At 47.2% G+C, this 22,838-nt stretch overlaps 1 protein-coding gene across 5 annotated transcripts in view; it reads left to right on the top strand.

The window, feature by feature from the left end:
• Nucleotides 1–22,838, top strand: part of KSR2 (kinase suppressor of ras 2) — a 302,208-nt gene that overhangs the window by 242,178 nt on the left and 37,192 nt on the right. For all 5 annotated transcript variants that reach the window (XM_044989586.1, XM_044989581.1, XM_044989583.1 and 2 more), the window contains one exon: nt 17,517–17,613. In XM_044989586.1, the coding sequence (XP_044845521.1) occupies nt 17,517–17,613 (97 nt within the window). The remainder of the gene's footprint in view (nt 1–17,516; nt 17,614–22,838) is intronic.

Here is a 22,838-nt window from a genome sequence, read left to right on the forward strand (position 1 = left end):
TCTTGAGTAGCTTCACTCACACAAGCAGTCCCCTCAGATGAGTTGAGGCAGTGGTTCTCAAACTTGTGTACTGGTGACCTCTTTCACATATCCAGCCTCTGAATGCAGCCCCCCCTTATAAATTAAAAAGCACTTTTTTGTATATTTAACACCATTATAAATGCTGGAAGCAAAGCGGGGTTTGGGGTGAAAGCTGACAGCTCGCGACCCCCCCATGTAATAACCTTGCGACCTCCTGAGGGGTCCCGACCCCCAGTTTGAGACCCCCTGAGTTAAGGGGTTTGCAGGATCAAGGCCTTACTTTGGAATTAGATGTATGCAGTATTGTTGTAGCCATGTTCAGTCCAGGGTGTTAGACAAGGTGGGTGAGGTAACATCTTTTACTAAATCTTTTGTAGGTGAGAGAGAGAAGCTTTCAAGCTACACAGAGCACTTCCCCACCTCTGGGAAAGGTACTCAGAGTGCCACAGCTAAATACAAGCTTGGACAGATAGTTAAGCATCAGCAGTTAACACACATTCTAAAAGGGACCATTCAAAGGGAAGTGAACACCCCTGTAGTTATAGGACAAAAAGAAGGTTACAGATTGTTGTAACAGGCCATACAGTCAGTGTCTTAATTAAGGACATTATAATTGTGGCGTTATATGGCATTTTGTGAGAGCTTCACAAACATTTCTCTCAACACTTCCCACTGCTGTGCCTATAAACCTCTCATCATTCTACCGTTGTGGAAAGTGGGGTGTGCCTGCACCCCAATAATGCCTGTGGCCAAACAGTGTAGGAAACAAAGACACCCTGAGAGCTGCTATTAAACACCACTTCCATCAGAATCCTGGGAGAAACATCCAGGTTTGCGGAGGGGAAAAAGGAGAAGACCCGGGAGGAAAGGAAGTGTTACTCCCACACTTCTCGGAGCGTGTAACACAACAAAGAAAAGAACATTTAAAACATTTTGAGAAGTTTGTCGTTAATGGTTCCGCTCCCAAGATTGAGTGTCTGTGTCAAAGAAATCCCTGGTAAATGACAGCAGCGCACAGAGGTCTCAGCAAGTGGAGCGGCACGGCTTCGTGTGCTCTCATCAGCTGGCGGAGAACTCTGCCTGGCCCACAAGTCTCTTACTGCAGCAGGCTCGGATGGAATCTGCAGCAGAAAACGTTGGATTCTGTGGCAGCCCTGAGTGTGCCCACCGCCAAAGAGGAGAGGGGAAAATCACCCTCCTGAGAACGCTGGTATTGCCAGAGGGAAGAGGGGCTTGCCAGCAGCCTCGCTCCTCCCAAAACTGACTCTGGGGCTGGCTTGGACATCTGCGGAGGAGCTGGGGGGTGGGGGTGCTGCGAGCCTGGATTATACTGGGAGTTAGAGCTGGAGGACTGTAGCAGTTGTGCCGGTCATGTGGAGCTGAACATAATGGAAGGCTCCCCCCACCTCACCCCATCATTGTACAAAAGTAACAGCATGGAAGTTGAATAGCTTCATCACTAGGACCTGTTCCTGCTGCCTGTTGGCGTCCCATGTGCAGAAAGGCTCCCAGATCAGGCCCTTCTAGTGTAGCAGGCCATGTAGCCCTCATGTGGACCCGTGGGTTCGGGTCTCTGCCCACTTGCGCCAGTATAAGTCAGAAGCAACACTGCTGAAGTTGGTGGAGTTATGTTCCGGTAAAGCTGGTGTAAACGAGAGGCGAATCCAGGCTTGTGTCCTGGACATTATGATCAACTGTCGTGTCGCAGCACAGACCTGCTTGGGGATGATTTGTTGTTTGTATCCCAGTGGCGCTGGGGAAGCCTGGCTAAGCCCGGGGCCTTGTGTGGACAGTTGTGTGCGCACACAGGAAGAGAAAGTCTGTGCTGGGGAAATCTTTCAGCCTGAATAGATGAGGCAGACGAAGGCTGTGCAAGGGTTGGGAGAAGTGTTATCCTCCCTGGCTTACAGGTGGGGGTCTGAGGCACAGAGAGATGGAAGGTTTGTCCACATGGTGCGAATGTACAGCACCCATGCCCGCTAAGAGTTCCGTAGCGTGCTTTGGCATATCGCTGTTTGAAACAGCCGTCGTTCCAAGTGGACTGTGGAGCTTTTCGTGCGCGGCAGCAGCGTCCACATGGCGACTTGGTGCGTGGTGTGGGCCCAGCTTGCTGTGCTTGTGACAGGCCCAAGGTCACACCAGAATTCTGTGGCAGAGCCGGGAATCAAATCAAGATACTCTGAGGGAATGTCTCCACTACAAAATTAAGTCAACCTAACTTACATAGACATACAGCCGCCGGAGTAATTACATCACCTGTGCATGTCTACACTTTGCTCCTTGTATTGCATCCTTACCAGGTGCGCTTGTACTGATGGTACTGTCAGTGGGGGGAACTGTGGGATAGCTTCTGAAAGCCAGCAACAGTTGATGTAAGCAATGCAGTGTCTACACTGATGCTGTGTCAACCTAACTGCATCGACATTGACTCTACACCTCTCATGGAGGTGGAGTTATTACACAGCAGTTACATCGAGGGGAGTGGCATTCTAGTGTTCGTTCAACATAAGCTGCCTTGCGTCGACCTAAGACCAAGCCTGAGTGCCAGGCCAGTGCCTTAACCACAACACCATCCGTCCTCTCTGAGAGTCCCCTGTCCTCAGGACAGTGCAATAACCTTCGCTGTCTCAGGGTTATTTTAGTTAAGCTTTTGTATTTCAAACAGCCAAACAGTGGACGTTATGTCCTCGTGAGCTGGCTTTCTGGGCTCTTCGATGGGGCACCAGTCTGCAATGAGCATGTTTTGGAAAATCTTTTCATTTAACAAGACAATGAATGGAAGTCCCAAATTGGCTGTTTAAGGGTTTGACTTGCATTCTAGGCCAGTTTGGAAACTGGAGACAAACTTCTCTTTTATTGCTGGGCCAATGCAGTTGGCCTTTATAGGATTGTAGGCTGATTCTCCACTGGAAGGGGTTACCGGGGGAAGGTGATGGTTCTAGCAGAGGATTACATTGGGGATGTATCTCTGTGTGAAATGTAGCATGATTATCACAGGATCCCCTCATGGGTCCTGCTAACCCCTTCTGGACCTTGATTCTGTGAGCCTTTTCAGCTGGTGGAATTGGCATATCCTGGGTGTGAAATGCTTTGTATCAAAGCAAGATAGTGGCAGGGAAAGATATTAAGAGAAAGCAAATCTGCCTTCCTATTTCCCGCTTCGGTTCAGTGTGGATGGGTGCTGAGTGCTGTGGAGCAGCCGGCCCTGAGGGAGTGACAGCACATTACACACCCGTGCTCTCTGAACCCCACATGAGCTGGGGTGCGGCGTACACTGCAGCACAGGCTCTCGGGAGCTGGAGTGATGGATTCTGTCTGCCCTCCCTGGGATCCTAAGGGCATGTTTGTCCTCCGAGCTGGGGGGGGGGGCGATTCCCAGCTCAAAGAGATGTACTCATGGTAGCTCTGCATGAGCTAGTGTGCGAAAAATAGAGTGTAACTCCAGTGATATGAGCGTTGGCACGGGTTCACCGTCATGAGTACGATCCCACCCGCGAGGCTCGGTATTACTCGGGCCTGCTAGCCCCTCCTACCGCCACAGCTATGCTGCTCGAGGTAGCACCGGTATATCTACTCGAGCTGGGAATTACACCTCCAGCTATTCCTATTGATTTAATTGCAGACAGTGCTCCGTGCAGTACAGTCAAAGACACATATGCAGTGCCTGCCCCAAGGACCTTTGCTAAAATAACTGAAGGGGCGAGATGAACGTTGGTTGACAGCTTCACAGAGCAAAGTCTCACTTTTCTCCCCAGAATGGGTGCAGTGTAGACAGCAGCAGCGCTGGCTTCGTAGTTTCATAGATTCCAAGACCAGGAGCAACCACTGTGGTTATCTAGTCCAACCTCCTGTCTGGCAGAGGCCAGAGAACTTCCCTAAAGTAATTCCTAGAGCAGATGGTTTAGAAAAACATCCCGTCATGATTTAAAAATGATCAATATGGGGGATTCTCTATCATCACTTGGTAAGTTGTTCCAGTGGTTGATTACTCTGATTGTTAAAAATGTGCTCCTTATTTCCAGCCTGAATTTGGGTAGCTTCAACTTCCAGCCATTGGATCGTATTATACCTTTCTCCGCTGGATTGAAAAGCCCATTGTTAAATATTTGTTCCACCACATGGGTACTTATAGACATAAACTTCTCTTTGTAAAGGTCTTCTAATCCTTCAGTCATTCTCTTGGCTCTTCTCTGAACCCTCTCCAATTTGTCAACACCCCTCTTGAATGATGGGCATCAGAACTGGACTAGTATTTCAGCAGCAGTCTCACCAGTGCAAAATATAGAGGTAAAATAACCTCTCTGCTCCGACTCAAGATTTCCATTTGTACACCCCAGGATTGCACTAACTCTCATGGCCGCAACATCACGACGGGCGCTCATGTTCAGCTCATTATCCATCATGATCCCCAAATCTTTTTCAGTCACTGCTTTCTGGGATAGAGTCACCCCATTGTAGAAATCTGGCCTGCATTCTGTGTTCTTAGATGTATACATTTACATTTAGCCATATTAAAATGTATATTGTTTGCTTGTGTGCAGTTTACCAAGTATTTCCAGATGGCTCTGATCAGTGACGTTTCCTCTTCATTATTTACCACTCCCCCAATTTCTGTGTCATCTGAAAACTTTATCAGTGATGATTTTGTTATCTTCCAGGTCATTTATAAAAATGTTAAATAGCATAGGGCCAAAAATGATCCCTGCGGGACCCCACTGGAAACACACCAGAATGGTGATGATTCACCATTTACAGTTACATTTTGAGATCTATCAGTTTTTAATCCATTTAGTGTGTACCATGTCAGGTTTATACCATTCTAGTTTTTAATTAAAATGTCCTGTCCATGTGCCTTAGCCACAAACTGCAGGGAGAAGGGGTTTATGTTTCCCACATCCATCCAGTGTTTGACAAGTCTACAGGAACTGTCAACGCATGTGTGATGCTGATTTCTTGTGAGGTGGCTGCATTTCCATTTGAAACGGAGCCCTAGCAAACTCATTTCACCTGCTTCACGGAATAGCTTTTTGGTTGTGATGACTGTACACTGCTGCTCCACACTAGTCAATGTGGAGACCTAAAGGTGAAAGGTTGTGTAGGCCACAACCATCCCCATTATCTCCATAATCCAGGGTACAGTTTAAAGGTGAGCCAGGTACTGTATTGTGGGTGTGGTTCACCTACCATCTGATCGTACTGCCACTGAACTCAATGATTAAGCTCCCGTCAACTACAGCGATGCAGGATTGGGTTCCTCTTGCATGTCCCCCTGCAGTATTTTCAGGTCTGTATAAATAAGTGAGCTGTGTAAGTGGAAGAGTTGACAGCTACCCTGAGGGATGTAGAATTTATCAGCCCTGGAAAGGGTCACTCTTCACCCCGTGCTGTGGCATTTCTGAGGAATCTGGTCACCCCGATTTCACAGAGATACATTCCATCTCTGCAGCAGTTATAACACTGTGTACAGCACAATATATAACGATGTCAGATGGATGGTCCCTAAGCGCTGTTTCCCTATGGCAGCTCCTCGGGGCAGACATGGGCCAAGGATGTGATTTTATATTGGGGTGTGAACCCCTCTCCCTAAATTATGCAATGAACAAAATAATCAAATCCGAACACCCTGCCCCTTCTCTGCCACCAACCAAACCTCTCACCTGCCTTCTCTCCCTGCTTAGGTCACTGATCTTTATTTATCTTTCACTTTTACAAGCGCCTTGCTTCCCTTTCGGCAGAGCGCTGCCATTTTTAAAACCGCAATCGCTTGATGTACTGAAATCGGGGGAGGCGGGGGAAAGGGGGGGGTCATGGGGGGGCGGGATTCAAAGAGAACTTCTGAAAACTCCCTGAGCAACTCAAAAAACTCAGTTCCCCCACAAACCATGGCCTGTGGCAAAGGTCTGAGTAAACACACACCTGTCTGCTTTCAGTGTGGCCTGTAATTCAGATTGTTTGAGGCTAACGATGTAGTACAGGAAGTCCTCTCTCTCTCTCTCACTCTACTCTAGCCACTTTATCGCAGCACCACTTAGGAATTAAATACTTTCTTGTTGCTTGTAACAAATTCCAGGTCATTCCTTCCTGGATTCATTTATAGCATCTTTCTCCCTCACTCGTACCCACAGATCTGCTCTTTTATGTTGTGGTAAAATAATAATAATGAATAAATGCTCAGTAAATATCAAAACAGTTTAAATGTCAGTTATACCCCATATAACTCCGCGGGACTCCTTTTTCTTTGTTGCATTGTCTACCTCTTCCCTAGCACAGATCCAGCCCACTGGTAGTGGCAGAGTGGACTTTTTAATTTTAAATGCTTATTAGTATTAATTCTTTTCTCTGTCTCTCTGGGTTTTACACCTATCACCTTGGTACCTGAGCTCCTTCCACATAAAATCAATAGCAATAGCAAAATTGCTAGTGGATTGCATGGAATCTGTGGCACTTTTCTCTTTTTTGGGGGTAAAAGTCTGACTTTAATTTACTCTCTGTTAGGCTGCTTTGTTCTGGGGTAATTTTTACTTAATTTTTGATTGATTGGGGTTCTGCAGTGGAAGGAGGTGTCAGTGTTGTGAGTGTCGTCCTTTGGGTGGAAAAAGGTATTTTCAAAGATGAATGTCCTGCTGCGTTTCCTAAGGACATTCAGGCTGGATTCACCTAGCTGTGCCTGGCATTTAGGCTGCATGCAGCCCTGATCTCTATTGATCTGTGGGTTGTTTTCTCCCCTTTTCGCAGATAGTATTTATTGGCTTGTGCTTCATTAAGTTTCAGTTCAATTTCGCATACAATATAAAGTCTTCGCACTTTAAACTCTGCTGTTGGTCAAACTTGAAACTTCGTAAGTGTTTGTTCTTCTTGTCTGCAGGATGCATAAACTGTACTGTCACCGAAGTGGGGAAATGGGTGCTGGCTGGTGAGTCTTGCCCACATGCTCAGGGTTTAACTGATTGCCATATTTGGGGTCAGGAAGGAATTTTCCTCCAGGGCAGATTGGCAGAGGCCCTGGAGGTTTTTCGCCTTCCTCTGCAGCATGGGTCACTTGCTGGAGGATTCTCTGCAGCTTGAGGTCTTCAAACCACAATTTGAGGACTTCAATAACTCAGACATAGGTTAGGGGTTTGTTACAGGAGTGGGTGGGTGAGATTCTGTGGCCTGCATTGTGCAGGAGGTCAGACTAGATGATCATAATGGTCCCTTCTGACCCTAAAGTCTATGAGTCTATAAATAGTAATACCTGTGGTGGGATGGGGGTGGAGTCGCCGTGGTTTATCTTGGAGGGATTTGGAGATGCTTGGATAGAAGACACCGTAGAAATGCAACATATTATTAACTAGGCAAATTCCGGCATGGGTAACTACATTCTGTCCCTCTAAATATCTCTTGCAAGTTCTGCTCTATGGTGGAAGAGTCTTCACTTTTGCTGCCTTGCTCTGGTTCCTGTAATACACCCCGAAAATGGCTGTAAGTTTGGGGTGTGTTAACTGGGGGGAGGAGTAGATCTGATTCTCCTCTCACCTGCCATGGTTATATACCTCTTGTATCTCCACTGACCGCAAAGGAATTGTTCCGGATTTGTATCAGTGTGAGTGAGTGAGGATCAGGCTGATCTATCAAAAAATGGTGGAGATTGTGGTAAAGAATGTTTTAAAATGTGCCCAATTGCACTGACTTCACTCCAAATTGGAAAACTGTTGAGGGGAAATGCCCCAGTCCTTCCTCTAAACTGAGCCTCTGCAAGTCACTTTTGCTTTTATCCCATTACTGATGTCTTCAGCCCACGCTGGTGGAACGTTTATAAAGCAATTTGGGATTTGGTGTGCTTGGCTGAACACTTCTGGAACTCATTTTGAATGGAGAGCACATCAGTAATGATCTGGTTTTAGCAGTGCTGGGAAGTTTCCTGCTAGCTGGGGAAAGGATGGAGAGCTGAAGGCTGTTAGTAAACATTTGAAATTGCGTTCATTTAAACGTTTAGGGGTTGTGGATGGTTATTCAGGCTGGCTGCTTGTCACAGCCATAGCATCACCACTGAAACCACAACAGAGGGTTTTGATTAAAAAAAAACCTGGGTGTTTTTTACCCTGGCCAGCCTGCCACCGATTAAGACCCCAGCGTGAAGTTTGACATGCTTGGCTCTGCTAGTGCCTGATGTGTGTGCATCTCTGTCTACTTCGGCTGTCTGGAAGTCTGCATGGCCGTCATCTCCAGGGCACCTAATCGTGCCTGCCAGTGAGGTCTCTTGTAAAAAGCAGGACATTGATTTCTATTTTTCATAATTTCCTCATTCCAAACAACTTAATATTTTAAAATATGATTTGCAACGGTCTTTTAAATTAAAATGACCTCTTTTGCGTTTGGTGTGACAAAGCAGCACTTTATGGGCCAGTCCAAGGCTTATTTCACTTTGGTTTAGAGGGGGCCTCATTAACAGTGTTGTCAAAGGTTAACTGCTTAACTGACCTGAATCTTCTAATTCCATGAGAGGGAATCTCCGGTGTACAGGGTGAGCAAGCGGAGTCTATCTGAGGGCACACTCATTTTATCCCAGCAGTACAGAAAGGCGACAGGTTCTCTGGAAACTGACTCAGCCATAGTCCCTTAGAGGCTCTGGAACAAACTCTGTTGGCATTTTACACTGGTGTAAATCTGGAGTTACTCCGGATTTACTCTGGTGTAACTAAAACCTGAATGTGGCACTGTGTCATTAGTTCCACCCTGTGGATTCTCCCCAGAGTTTCTCCTTGCTCTTCACTTCGAGGGCGCTATCAGTTAGCGGAGTGTCTTTGCAAAGGAGCTATGGTTTATCAGGTACCACAGTGAACAGCAGAGTAAGTTAGGTCCTCAAATGATGTGGGGAGGTTACCAACTTTCTCCTTGCACAAACCGAACACCCTTGCCCCGCCCCTACCCTGCCCCTCCTCTGAGGCCCCGCCCCCTGCTCACTCCATCCCCCCTCCCTCTGTCACTCATTCTCCCCCACCCTCACTCACTCGCTCATTTTCACTGGGCTGGCTCAGAGGGTTGGGTGCGGGGGGAGGTGAGGGCTCCGGCTGGGGGTGCGGGCTCCAGGGTGGGGCCAGAAATGAGGGGTTTGGGGTGCAGGAGCGGGGTCCAGGCTGAGGCAGTGGGTTGGGATGTGGGAGGTAGGGAGGGCTCTGGCTGGGGGTGGGGCCAGAAATGAGGGGTTTGGGGTGCAAGAGCGGGCTCCAGGCTGGGGGGTGGAGCAAAGGGGTTCAGAGTATGGGAGGGGGCTCCGGGCTGAGGCAGGTGGTTGGGGTGCGGGGGAGGTGAGGGCTCCGGCTGGGGGTGCAGGCTCTGGTGTGGGGCCAGGCATGAGGGATTTGGGGTGCAGGAGGGGGCTCTGGGCTTGGGCTGAGGGGTTCAACATGTGGGAGGGGTCTCCGGGTGGGGCAGTGGGTTGGGGCACAGGAGGAGGTCAGGGGGTGTAGGCTGCAGGTGGCATTTACTTCAAGCAACTCCTGGAAGCAGCGGCATGTCCCCCCTCTGGCTCCTACATGGAGATGTGGCCAGGCGGCTCTGCATGCTGCCCCATCTGTAGGTGCCGCCCCCACAGCTCCCATTGGCTGCGGTTCCGGCGCTTGTGGCGGGGGCAGTGTGCGGAGCCCCCTCGCTGCCCCCACACATAGGAGCCAGAGAGGGGACATGCAGTTGCTTCTGGGGGCCGTGCGGAGCCATGACAGGCAGGGAGCCTTAGTCCTGCTGCGCCGCTGATGGACTTTTAACAGCCCGGTCAGCGGTGATGACCGGAGCTGCCAGGGTCCCTTTTCAACCGGGCATTCTGGTAAAAAACCGTACACTTGGCACCCTTAATCAGACAGCCCTGGCTGCCTTAGCACATACCTCTCTCCTCGTGTCTTAACTTGGCAGATGAGATCAGCTAGAGCTTACAACGCCTTTGTGCATCTAGGGACAGGATGCTCTCAGCAGAAAGTTCTCAACCCTGGAATTTGCGCACGCTCACTTTATCTGATAACGCCCACGTTTGTTTATTTCAGGCTTTCTCTGTGGAAAGTCGTTGTGTGGAGGTTCATCTGTGGTAGGGGCGTTGTTTCATTTGCTGAGCTAACATTGAGTGGCTCGTGCACTGTACCATTGTTTTTATTGTAAAAGGTCTTGAAGTTGGACTGGGTTTTGCATAGAAAAAAAACACGACCAAAAGTTTGCTCAGCTCCCTGTCTCTGTACATCTCTGTAGTGCAGAGTTCCCTGTGCAGCCACAAGAAGTCAGGCACTCGGTGTTCTGGGGCTAGCGAGAGGAAGCAAGAGTTTGTGTGATGCACGAGGCACCTTCTCCTCTGGTATTCATGGGTCGTGAGTTTCTCTTCACTGGCACATTCAACGGTAGCTCAAACCCACAGGGAGTGCTTGCTGAACACAGTAAAGTTGGATTGTGTTTCACAAGCCTGGATTTTCTGTTAACCACCGCAAGTGTATGATTATAGGCTGAGGGTGAGGTGAAGCGAACGTTTGGTTATGAATACACACTTCAGGAGTGAATAAGCCAGTGTATCTGAAGAGGCATGTCTGCGCTCCTTTTGTTCATGTTGTGAAGCACAGACAATCTTTGGCCTCTTCACCCTGATGTACCCTTGTGATGTGGAGGAACATCTACTCGGGGCTGGGTAGCTATCTCTATCCTGCATTTCAGCCCAGGTCTCCAGAAGTGAAAAGCGAGTACGTTATCTGTGCACTCTTGAGGCCTCTCTTTGTTTGCTTCATGAATGTTATTTGTGCTCTGATGGAGGGGGACTATTCATGTCAGACAAGAGGTAAGAGGAAACAAAATTGTGGAGAGTTGTCATGAAAAGATTCTGCAGGTGGGTTGTCAAGTGGCTCAGGTGCTGTATAATAGTTGTAAACAAGGCTTTGTGTGTTGGTGACTAGCTTCTTCTCCACCAAGAAATCTTGTTGGCTGCAATATTTGCTAGTTTAATTCATTTGGAGGAGTTACTCACCATCCAGTGGAAAGCAGGGAGAGCTGAATCACTTGGGCTGATGTATAGTTACTTTTCTTGGGGTCCAGTGAGCTTTTGCGGCAGCATCTCCCACTCCGACATTGCATGGTACTTTGCCTTGTGTGGGTACCTGCTAGTGCCAGGCTTGACTTGCACCTGATTTCTGCTGCCTGATTTAATATGGACCTAACGTCTACTGTAATGGGCCCAATGAGTTTGTAATCTATCATGCACTTCTAAATGATTGAAGTGATGGGATCTTGTCTTCATAGGGACTGCAAGAAATCTGTATTCCCAAGGTTCTCTCTGCAGTTCAGAAGTGCTTGAAATACGGTTTTTAAAAACTTCATTCCCCCGCAGCTGATCACAACTCACTTTGGGGCTGAGACCAGATCCAGTTCTACTCAATCTCTTCATTTTGTTTATGGTGATGGTTCATTACTTATTTCACTTCTTTACCAAGTTTCTGTTGTAGTCAGTTTTCTTTGGGGGACAATATGAATTACACCAAGAAGGAATGGTTGGAAGTATGGCTACCATGACTTAAGGTGTGCTAAGATTGCATAACACAGCAGGAAGCATGTTGCCTAGTAGATCATGTTATCCTGGTTTCTTGAATAGATCTGTATAAAAGACTCCATATCAAAAAGGTAACAGGGCCAGCTTTTTAGAATGTGGCCTACCTTTTTGCACCCCCAATTTCAGTTGCAAATAACTCATGGCACAAGTTTTCACCAGCATTTATTTTCAGGTGCAATTTAGATCACTCACTTTCCAAACTACAAAGATAACCATGTTTAAACATGATTGTAGCCAAACTATTTTAGAGCATCATTTAATTTTCCTTGTTCAGACCGAACAAAACATGTTTAAAATTATGTTAGGCCTGGTCTACACTTATATACTGTCTACATTTATATACTGTTTTGACTAGGAGTCTGGGTGATTGGTTTTTTTAACCAAAATAGTTATACTGGTAAAAGTCCTAGTGTGGACACAATAATACTGGTATAAAGGTGCCTGATGCTGATCTTGCTTATTCCCCTTGCTGCATGCAGAAAGTTCATAGAATCGTAGGACTGGAAGGCACTTCGAGAGGTCATCTAGTCCAGTCCCCTGCACTCATGGCAGGATTAAGTATTATCTAGATCACCCCTGACAGGTGTTTGTCTATACTGGTTATACAGTTATACTGGTATAAGCATGTTTATAATGATTAACTGTGTCCACACTAGGGGGCTATTCCCTATTGCTGGAGCGGTACAACTTTTAAGCATAGACAAGCTCTTAGATAACCACATGTAGCCTGCAATTTTTTCCTAGCCATACAAACACAACATGGTTTGGCCATATCCATCTTTCACTGTTCTGTTTAAACCTGTTTGTTTTTGTAGTGTAAATGGGTTGTAGTTCGATAAATACTCGGTCAGCGGGTGCAGATGGGTAAGCTCTACAAAGGCTGGTGCAAATACAGAGGCTGGGTAGATCTGGAAATCTGCTACAAAAGTGTTTTCCTGGTTTAGTTATATGTGGAGTCACCACGGGAAATCTCTAGGGAGCCTACAAGGCTTGGCCTAAGAGAAGGTTGACATGTGCCACGGTAGAGGAAACAAGCCAATGGATATTAAGTACTACATTGATACAACTAAAAGCATTTGACTTTTGACCAAGACCAATTGGAATGTGAGTCTCTAGCAGGGAAGACTAATGCGCTCCGTCGGTGATGGGAATCGGCGTGTGCATTAACTCGCTCTGCTGGCTGGAGTGACATTAATGAAGGGATGCATTCATTTTCATTCCGACAACGAGCATTTCACAACTGTTCCTTCATTCTCTTTTAATGTGCCCAAGTCTCTCTCTCTTTTAGTTTGTTGTATTCCCTGGTGGCTGACACGTCAGACATGGGCTCATCACTAGGGCTTCTGAATAGAAACACACATTTCCCATCTGCACCAGGGGGCTTTTAGACATTGTGGTTTCTATAACAACTCGATGCAGTGCTTTCTAGGGTATTCATTTCTTTCTTGTTGTATGAGTGCCAAGACAGCAGATTAGCCTAGGCTTTGTGACTAATTCCCTTCTCGCTGATGCTGGTGTAACCCCAGCAAAGTTACACTTCAACACACCAATGTGAGTAGCATCAGAATCAGGCCTCATGTGTTTCCATAATCTGGCTGGGATTATAAAGAAGTCCCAGGAATATGGGTACCCAACTCACACTGAAATTCAGCGGACGGGAGGAATTCACTTGCATGACTCATCACCATGGGGATGGGAGAGTGAACAACAAAGACACCTGTCCTTTTTAATGTTCCACGCTAGTCCGTTTGGTGTCCATGAGCCATCCCTGTCAGGCGAGACATAATGCCTTCTGAGGGAGAGCAGCATTTCACACCAGTTAGTGTCTCTCTCCTGTCTAGTGATTTACACAGCTATGGAGGCTTACAATGCAAAACACTCAATTACCACCTTCTAGTACAGAATACCGATGGGATAAGTGAGATTAATGCAGGCAGACACTTACAAGCATCCCTAAAGGCTAAAGGCTAAATGCATTCTTATACTGTAATTCTAATACCTATTTTAGCAACACTAACGTGCAGGTGAACCAGACCGATTCCAGCTCTGTAGTTATCAGTATCCAGCTGAGACATGGAGACCTTGGCATGAGCTGGCACCTGGTCTGCCAGTCTCACAGGTGTCTATTGTCTTATACTGGGATTGTAAGTTCCGTGGGACAGGGACTGTCTTTTTGCTCTGTATTTGTACAGCGCCTAGCACAACGGGGTTCTGGGCCATAACTGGGGTCCCTACAACAACTGCATGACCCCCTCGGCCCCCTTGCGTAACAGAATTACACCAGTCCCGCTGCCAATGGGCTGGCCAGACCTTCAAAGATGGACTCTGGGTTTGGCCCTTTAGGAAGCTCTACAACAGCAAAAACCAAACCAAACCAAAAACCCCACCACACCCCACCTTAAATCATTTCCCACCTTCTTTTTGGCAGAATCTTTCCCATTTACGCTGAGAATTAAGGCTGGGATTATGTCACAGAGGTCGTGGAAGTCAGAATCCGCGACTTCCATTGACGTCTGTGACATTTTCTGCCTGGGGCTGGAGCTCCCAGACAGTCCTGCCCCCGCAGCTCCCAGCCCCTACCCTTGTGAGGGGACCCCGCAGCCGCCCAGCCACGGCAGGTGGACCCTGCAGCTGCCCAGCTGTAGAGGGCTGGTGATGGAGCCCCTGCAGCTACCCAGCCACAGTGCCTGGCGGGGGGACTCCCTGCATCTGCCACTTCCTGGGGGTGAGGGGACCCCGCAGCAGTCCAGCCCCGTGGGCAGGGGGATCCAGGAGCTCCCACGCACTGCAGCGGTGGGGGACCCGGGAGCCCCAGCAGCAGTGGGTGCTGACCCCGCCTCTATCTCTTGTCAGGGATATTTTTAGTGAAAGTCAGGGACAGGTCACGGGCTTACTAAAAATATCTGTGACAAAAACTTACTGATCATTTACACAAAATTCCATGCCCAGGCGATCAGGAGCATCACACTCTGAGTTTGACTGTCCAATATTTATAATAAAAATACAAATAAGTGCAAGAGAAAACACTGAGCATTTTCCCGGGCTTTGTGTTGGGGAAGTGAAGAGGCCCCAGCTGATAAATTTGTGTTTACTCCTCATGGGAGGTGCTCAGATATCACAGGGACAAACGCCCACATAAAAACATAGACAGAATAAAGCAGAGCACTGAAGAATTAGCATGGAAGAGAGCAGGCACAATGGGCAAGGAATGCATCACCTCTCTCCTCCCCACCATGCCAGATACAAGCTTCTTGCCCTTTTCCTGTTGGCCTTTCATCATTTAGTCCTACCCTACTCACTAACCTCTTTCAGATCCCTCCTTCAGGCTCAGTGGTGCCATGAAGCCGGCAGAACCCTGATTACAGCTCGGCAGCATCAAGCTAGGGTGACTGCTACTCATCTGCTCCTTGGCCTCTGTTAAAGTACCTCCCTGCCTCTCCAAGCCTGCACGCCTCTAGCTAAATACCGTGCATGCTGCCAGCCCGTGAGAAACAAGGCTCCAGTCACGTTACTCTGGCACTCCATACCCCTTCAGCGTGTCTGTTCCACCTTGTCCTAAACCACATGTGTGAGCTCTTGGGGCAGAGATTGTTTTACTACATCTGTACCGCACCTATCTCAATGGGGCCTCAGCCTGCGTGGGTGCTATTATAATACAAATAAAAATGATGTGCTGGGTGAGATTGCTGATTCACCTAGCTGACAGTCAGCTCGTTGTATTAATGTCTGGCCATGTCTATGCTATGGGGCCTGTGTCAGCCTAGTCTCCTAATATGGATGCAACAGATGCTGACAGAAGGAAGAGTTCTGCCGGTGTAGGAACACCACCTGTCCTGCCGGTTTTGTCAGCATAGCTATCTCACTAGGGGGTGTGATTTCATTTTCACACTCCTAGCTGACATAGCTCTGCTGGTCCATTGTAGACCAAGCCTATGAATTGCCACTTGTGTCCATGCATCTAGAGACTGCCAGGAACATTTAATAAATAGAAACAGATTAAATTAATCATTGAACAGAATAGGAATGAAATGACCTTATCACTAAATCGGCTTGGAATAATAGCGATAGTCATGGTTAAATGGCCCCGGCTCTACCCAAAAGCTCAACTGCCTGATACAACGTGGCTAGGGCTACTAGGCAACATGGCACCATGGTAACCAGGGACAAGTTGCAGGAAAACCAAAATCTGCAGCTTGCCCAACCACCAGACCTAAAAGAATGATAGTTCTCACCCATCAGATGTGAATCCTGATCGACCTAGGGCAGTGGTTCTCAACCCATGGGCCGCGAGCTGCTTGCGGCCCAATCAGCACACAGCTTCAGCCCATGTGACGTCCTCAGGGCCATAGAGATAGTGTAAATATCGTGTGGATGTGGCCCACGTAACACATTGAGAGCTACATATGCGGTCCACGCTGGTAAATAGATTGAGAACCACTGACCTGAGGCTCTCCAAGGTTCAGCTGTAGAAGGTAGAAGGAAGTGCTTCAGCTCTGAGTAATGGAGGCTTGAGGCCTGGTGAACTTGGCTCATTTTGTCAGTACGCCAGAACTACCCCGCTGCTCACAAACATGGCGTCCAAGCTTCTGCTCTCCACCCACTCTGTGGTGGTGGAGAATTGGCTAATAGCATTTGAGCACACGGGTGTGAATTGCATGGTGCGTGCTCTCTTTGGACCCATCCGTTACCCCTTTGACTGACTGATCAGGAGAGTCGGGCCATCGTTTTCTGTGAGGCTTTCACCCCTGACCTCTTCTGCACCCCATTAGCTGGACCCCAGAATCTCTCACTTTGTAGGGCTGGCAGGGGATCCAGGCCACTCAGAGCTCTTAAGTGATACATTAAGTGATATGGACTCACTTGTCCTGAGGTTTCATTCCACTCAGCCTGACCTTATCACGCAAGGTGGTAAAGGCAAGTCTTGCACACTCTCCCTAAGATCGGTTCCAAACAGCCACACAGCTGCAAACATCATTTCCACTAAAGACACTGTCTAGAAGTTTTTGAACATTGCCAGTGTTCTGCCTCCAGTGTCAGGGTGAAGGAGGAGGAAGATGATGAAGAAGAAAGGAGGAAGATGTGGTGGGTGGGATAAAGGAGTAATTAAAAGCCCCAACTTTTGTTTCATTAACTAGAACAAATTCAAATTAACATCTGTGATTCTTGAAGCCTATTTAAATAGAGATTTTTTTTTGGTGGGTGCTCTATTATCCAGACACAGGTATTTAGTCTGTTCTTTCTCAAGTTGCCTGTAATGAGCGTAGGTGGGTATAGACGAGGAAAAAAAGCCCTCTTTCGTGGGAGGAAGCCGAGGCAGAGTCCACCCACATACTCCATTACGATATTCAAATGTCAATATATTTTTAATTGGTTTAGATGCCCCCTTCCCCCTGCAGCTGCTGCTATCAACTGCCTTTGGTAATTAAGGCCCTGTAAATAGATTTTACTGTAACTGGTACAAGAAGGAAAATTGGAGGACCCTGTACAGTGTACAGGCTTTTCTCTCTTTCCCCTCTCCCCTCTTTTGGCTCCTCTTAGATCTGTGAGAGTTTTACCCTGCAGAGGATGAGGTGGAGAGACACAGAGAGTTCTGCCCAAAAGTCTGAAGCCCCAAAGCCAGGAGCTTTCTGCCAACTAGGAAATGGGGAGCACAATAAGAGAGAGAAGAAAGGGTTATCGGGTATTGCTCAGGATCTAGCAAAATATACTAGAGAGCTAAGATATTCCCCTGCCAATGTGCCAAAGATGGGGAGAGAGCTCCGAGATTTATTCCAAAGTCTGTTGTCGTCGTTTTGGTATGAAGCCAAAATACTGTATTTATTTTTAGCCCCCTTTACAGGTTCTCTCTTTTTAATCCGTGTTTGGATTTAATGATGTTTCTTGTTTTTTTATTTATATCAGCCTGTTTGTTTATCTATCTCCCCCTCTTTTTTTCTTTCAGTTTGTGTAAAGGACGGACGCTCTACTCGGTGGTGAGAGACGCAAAGATTGTCCTGGATGTCAACAAAACGAGGCAGATAGCTCAAGAGATTGTGAAGGTACCGTATACCACGCGGGCAGCTTAGTCTCACTGGGTGAAACTCAGCCACTGCACATAACTCGAGTTAGCAGACCCCGGGTTTGTTAACACAGGCTTGAATGTCCACTCTTATTGGTAGCCCCAGGTTAGGAACTGTTGAACCCGGTTCCCAACCTGGGGCTCCAGCGTCTACACTGCATTATGCAGGCCCGAGTCCAACCACCCATATCCAAGACTTCCTAGCGCCCTCCAGAGGGCAAAGAAAGTCAGCCAGTGGAATTGTGGGAGGCTTGGAGCCTCCACCCCCATGGGGTCCTGGGTCTCTGGGTCCAAGCCCTGGGTTAGCGCGATTTGAGGGGAAGATGGAAGGAGGGTTAGGCTTGAGCCTGAGTTCAAACCCTGGGCTTACATTGCAGTGTAGACATACCCTTAGAGGCTAGACAGGATGATCACAATGGTCCCTTCTGGCCTTAAAGCCTATGAAACTAAAGTCCTACTTAAGCCCTTAAAATGGGGCTTAAGTGGTGCCTAAGTCCTGTGCTTGCTGTCTGCATGGTGGTGATCTTCACGCAACTTGACCAAATTCATCCTTAGTTTGAAAGAGAACAAATTATAGGAGAAATCTGAAATATCAGCTACTTAAGTACTGTCAGCCAGTTCCTCAGCTAGTTGGAAGTTTGGATCTTACTGAAAAATTCTCCATTTTAGCTGTAATTGTTCATGCTCGCTGTCCAGAGCTTCTCTTTTTACATTATTAAAATCAATGTAAAGTAAATCAGTGCAGCTACATTTGAGGTAGGCATGCATGTGTGTGGGCGTGTTCCAAAACCAGAATACAAATAGTCTTCTCCTGCTCTCAAAATTGCTTCCACCTTTTGCTGTCACAGTGATAACTGAAAGCTCAACTTTGCCAATTGAAACTTAGCCTATAGATAGTTCTCAGCGAGGAGCATGTTGGCGGTCAAGCTAGGGGGGAAATGGGTTGGAAACTAAAAGGTTATGTCTGCACTGGACCTGGGAGGTATCGTTTCCAGCTTGTGTTGAGATCTGGCAGAGCTAATAGACAACAGTCCGTGTCTTTGGCCAGCGCATGCCAAGGGACGTGCACTGAGAAGCAGAGCTGTAAAATAATGCATGTGCGTGTCTCCAGATGGGAGAGCTTTGAGAGGGATTTTTTTTTTAAATGTGCTGCGTATGCTCCGTACGAAGCTTTCAGCCACGTGGAACTTTCTCTGGGTATGTCTGCACTGGAGCTGGAAGGTGTAAGTTTCCAGCTCAGGTAGACATACTCAGGCTAGCTCAGATCGAGCAGCATACTAAAAATGGAAGTATAACAGTGCGATGGGCTAGCCACCCCAAATACGATCCTGTCCAATACCCTAGGAAAGTACTCAGGCATCTGGCCTGCCCTTGCTGTGGCTACACATCTATTTTTAGCGTGCTGGCTCTATTACAGCTAGCACGAGTGTGTCTATTCAAGCTGGAAATTACACCTTCCAGCTCTGGTGCAGACATACCCAGAGAAAGTTCTAAACATTTGAAAGCTTAATACTGAGCACATGCAGCAAACATTTTTTTAAAATCCCTCTCAGTAGCTCTCTCATCCAAAGAGATGCAAACACACATTTACAGCTATACTTTTCAGTGCATGTTGCCATGTGCCGGCCAAAGATATTGACTGCTTCCTGTTAGCTCTGCCAGGATACAGCACTTCCAGCAGGACACCAAAGCACTAATGGCCGACTGGTGCCTATCTCCTTACGTGTGTGTATACGGAGCACTTGCATATGCAGATCTCAAGGGTGACAAACTTTAAAAAACAGGTTGAGGGATGCAGTTCGGAGCACCTGTGTGTTTACCCCAGGTTCCCATAGGTTACTTGCTAGAACTGCTCGGCAATTTTTTGACAAAAAACATTTTTTGGTTGGAAAATGCTGATTCATCAAAATGAAAACAATGGGTGTGTGTGTGGGGGGGGAGAATTGGTGAGTTTCAGTAAAGTTCCTGTGCAAATCAGTTTCCAAATTGTCAGTATGTCCCAGTCTGACCTTTTTTTAAACAAAAAAGTCCCAATGTTATGTTTAAATGACTTTTTCTTAAGAAATGTATGTTAACTTACAGATTTTTTTCTCAAGTTTTTTTTTATAAGTTGAAATTGAAAGGAAATGTTTTGATTGACCTGATCTGAATTTTTGGTTTGTGAAAATGTTTGATTTTTGGCTTTTTGTCCCAATTCGGGATGGAAACATTTCTCAAAATCTCAACTTCTCAGATGGTGAGAAAACTGTTTCCTGCCCACCTGTGCCCCTGGCACCCTTCACACTTAAAGACACACATGTGTGGTACATGCAGACTTCCAGTGGTGGTTGTGGTTAGAGAGCTTGGCTTTTTCCTTTTAAAATAAATAAATTAAACTAACTCTGGGAACCAAAATGCAAAAACTGCATTTGTGCATCGCAGAGGCTGCTCAAGACAATCTGCCTCCCTAGGCAATACCTCAGTGTGCCACCCCCTCCAACCTCCTAGAATAGAATCATAGAATATCAGGGTTGGAAGGGACCTCAGGAGGTCATCTAGTCCAACCCCCTGCTCAAAGCAGGACCACCACCAACTAAATCATCCCAGCCAGGGCTTTGTCAAGGATGACCTTAAAAATCTCTTAAGGAAGGAGATTCCATCACCTCCCTAGGTAACCCATTCCAGTGCTTCACCACCCTCCTAGTGAAAAAGTTTTTCCTAATATCCAACCTAAACCTCCCCCACTGCAACTTGAGACCATTACTCCTTGTTCTGTCACCTGGTACCACTGAGAACAGTCTAGATCCATCCTCTTTGGAACCCCCTTTCAGGTAGTTGAAAGCAGCTATCAAATCCTCCCTTATTCTTCTCTTCTGCAGACTAAACAATCCCAGTTCCCTCAGCCTCCCCTCATGTCAGATTTGCTGAACCAGGAGGGATGATGAGTGTCTGGGGTGGGGGCATGACAAGCCCTCTCTCTGATGGTTCTCTGGTTATGGTAGAAGGGGTAGGGGGGCGGGAGGTTGCAGTGCCACTCACTCAGGTTTGGCCCTGCTGTTGTCATGACAGAGGGGTGGCCAGGCCAAATCTATGTGAGCACGTTGCGATCTGGCACACCAAGTTGCAGTCCGCTCAGGTTTGGCCCAGCTGCCTAGTTTGCCTATAGCTACAGCAGCCTCTGGTGCAATGTGGAAGTTGCACAGTTAAAATCACAAAAAGTCAGGAAATGCTAAGGTTGTTTCCTCTCCCTGTCCTGCCTGGGCTGCAGTGCACCTGTGTGGTATCTCTAGCCCTGTTTACTTTGTAGAACTTATACCTGTTGCAACACTCAAGTGCATGTCAAAGAGTAACATCTAGACTCTGCAGTGTAGCCCACGTCACGATAGGATCTTCACTTTTCTCTTCTGCTTCTGTATTGTCACTTGTGCCCTCTTAACGTTTTAATACCTAGTTTGGGTTTATTTAGGCCCAGATTCAGCAACGCATTTAAGCACATTCTGATCTTGAAGCCCCTTCTTAAGCCTTATTGAAGTCAATGGGATTTAAGCAAGTGCTTGCAGTTAAGCACTTCTGTTTTCCAGAAGCTGGAAAAGGGCGACAGGGGATGGATCACTTGATGATTCCCTGTTCTGTTCACTCCCTCTGAAGCACCTGGCATTGGCCACTGTTGGGGAGACGTGCCTGCAGATGGTCAACGCCAGCAAAATGTCTTGCGGCTTGCAATCAGATTACTTTGATGGGCCGCAGTGCCCACCACTGATCCAGATTAATGAGTAGCTGTGTCACCCCTACCCTCTAACCTGGGGTGCCCTTTACAATGTCTTGCTCCTGTAGTCTCCAGTGTGGACTGCTCACAAACAGCCTTCTGTGTGCAAATCACTCCCAGCTATGTATGTGTGCGTGCTGCAGCCAGCCACCCCGTGGCTCTTACCAGCTTTGGTTATACTGCAGGGTGACCTCAACACACTCCCAGCCTTAGATTTCCCCCCAGACATGTAGTTCCTGTAGTGCCCAGCCCACTTCTGGACAATAAATGTTTATATAAAGTCCGTCATTTCATCAATAGAAATGACACGCACACATTTTGTTACCCCAAATGGAGTTTCCCAGAAACTTCAGTTTAACCAAACCAGATTAGATAAAACAGTAAAACAAGTTTATTAACCACAAAGAGAGAGATTTTCAGTGAGCACAAGTAGTGAGGCATAAAAGTCAGAAATGGTTACAAGAAAAATAAAGCTAAAACACACTTGGTGCCTAACTTAACAAACTATTTCAAACTCAAAGCAAAGTTTTCTGGCCACATGCTTTCAGCAGTCTTACTGACTGAACTTTATCGGTCAGGACCCCTTCTCCATTTAAATGGCTGCTTCCTTTGTCCCTTCTGGTGCAGTGAATCGATAGGCGGAGATGGAGCAAGGAGGGTCCTTTTTATCGTGTCAGTTCCCCTCTTGGAAAACATTCCCATATGAGATTCAGGGGACTGAGTCTATAGGGAAGGATGTTCCCTGCTGCTTTTCCCTCACCTGTTTGAGCAGCCTTATGTTTCCCTTCCTGCTCAATGACTCTGTTTATTGCTTAAACTCAGTTTGGAACATGTGTTAAGGACACCATACAGCAAAATCTTATAACTTCACATACAATGTTGCCACACACATTTTATTAGGACAATAATGATCAGCAAATTATGAGTTTTCAAATCATACATTCCAAGGCATACTTTGTTCAAAGATTATTACAATAGTATGTAGCGCGTGGACACAGGGTACATTCTGTCACAGTTCCCTAAATGCCCAGGCCTGATTTCCAGAGGCTGAGCATCCACAGCTCCCATTTCAAGTGAGGGGCCTCCCCCATCCTTAAATTATAGCTGCCTCTGTCCATGTGTCCTTGGCGTACAGGCCAAACTGTGTAGTGGTCGCCCACTGCAGGGGAGACACCATGGTGTATCACCAAACCTTTCAAGCTTGGCATGTTGTTCAGTGCAGCCTTTGCTGTACCTCTGCATTGCACTGAGGCTTTCCTCTCCAAGCCAGCCTAGAAAAGGCTCAGCGTAGCCTGGAGCGAGGGAGGAGAGGTGGCTCGGAGTAAGAGCAGACAGGGATCCCTGACTATACTGTATCAGTCACAGTAATTGAACGACTCTATCCTTTTAGTCGCCTTATTTGATTGAAGATCCGTTAAGCTGATTGGATTATTGGGTGCAAGGGTTCCTGTTGTAATGTG

Source organism: Mauremys mutica, chromosome 16, assembly GCF_020497125.1.
Source record: "Mauremys mutica isolate MM-2020 ecotype Southern chromosome 16, ASM2049712v1, whole genome shotgun sequence".
NCBI classification, from domain to species: domain Eukaryota; kingdom Metazoa; phylum Chordata; order Testudines; family Geoemydidae; genus Mauremys; species Mauremys mutica.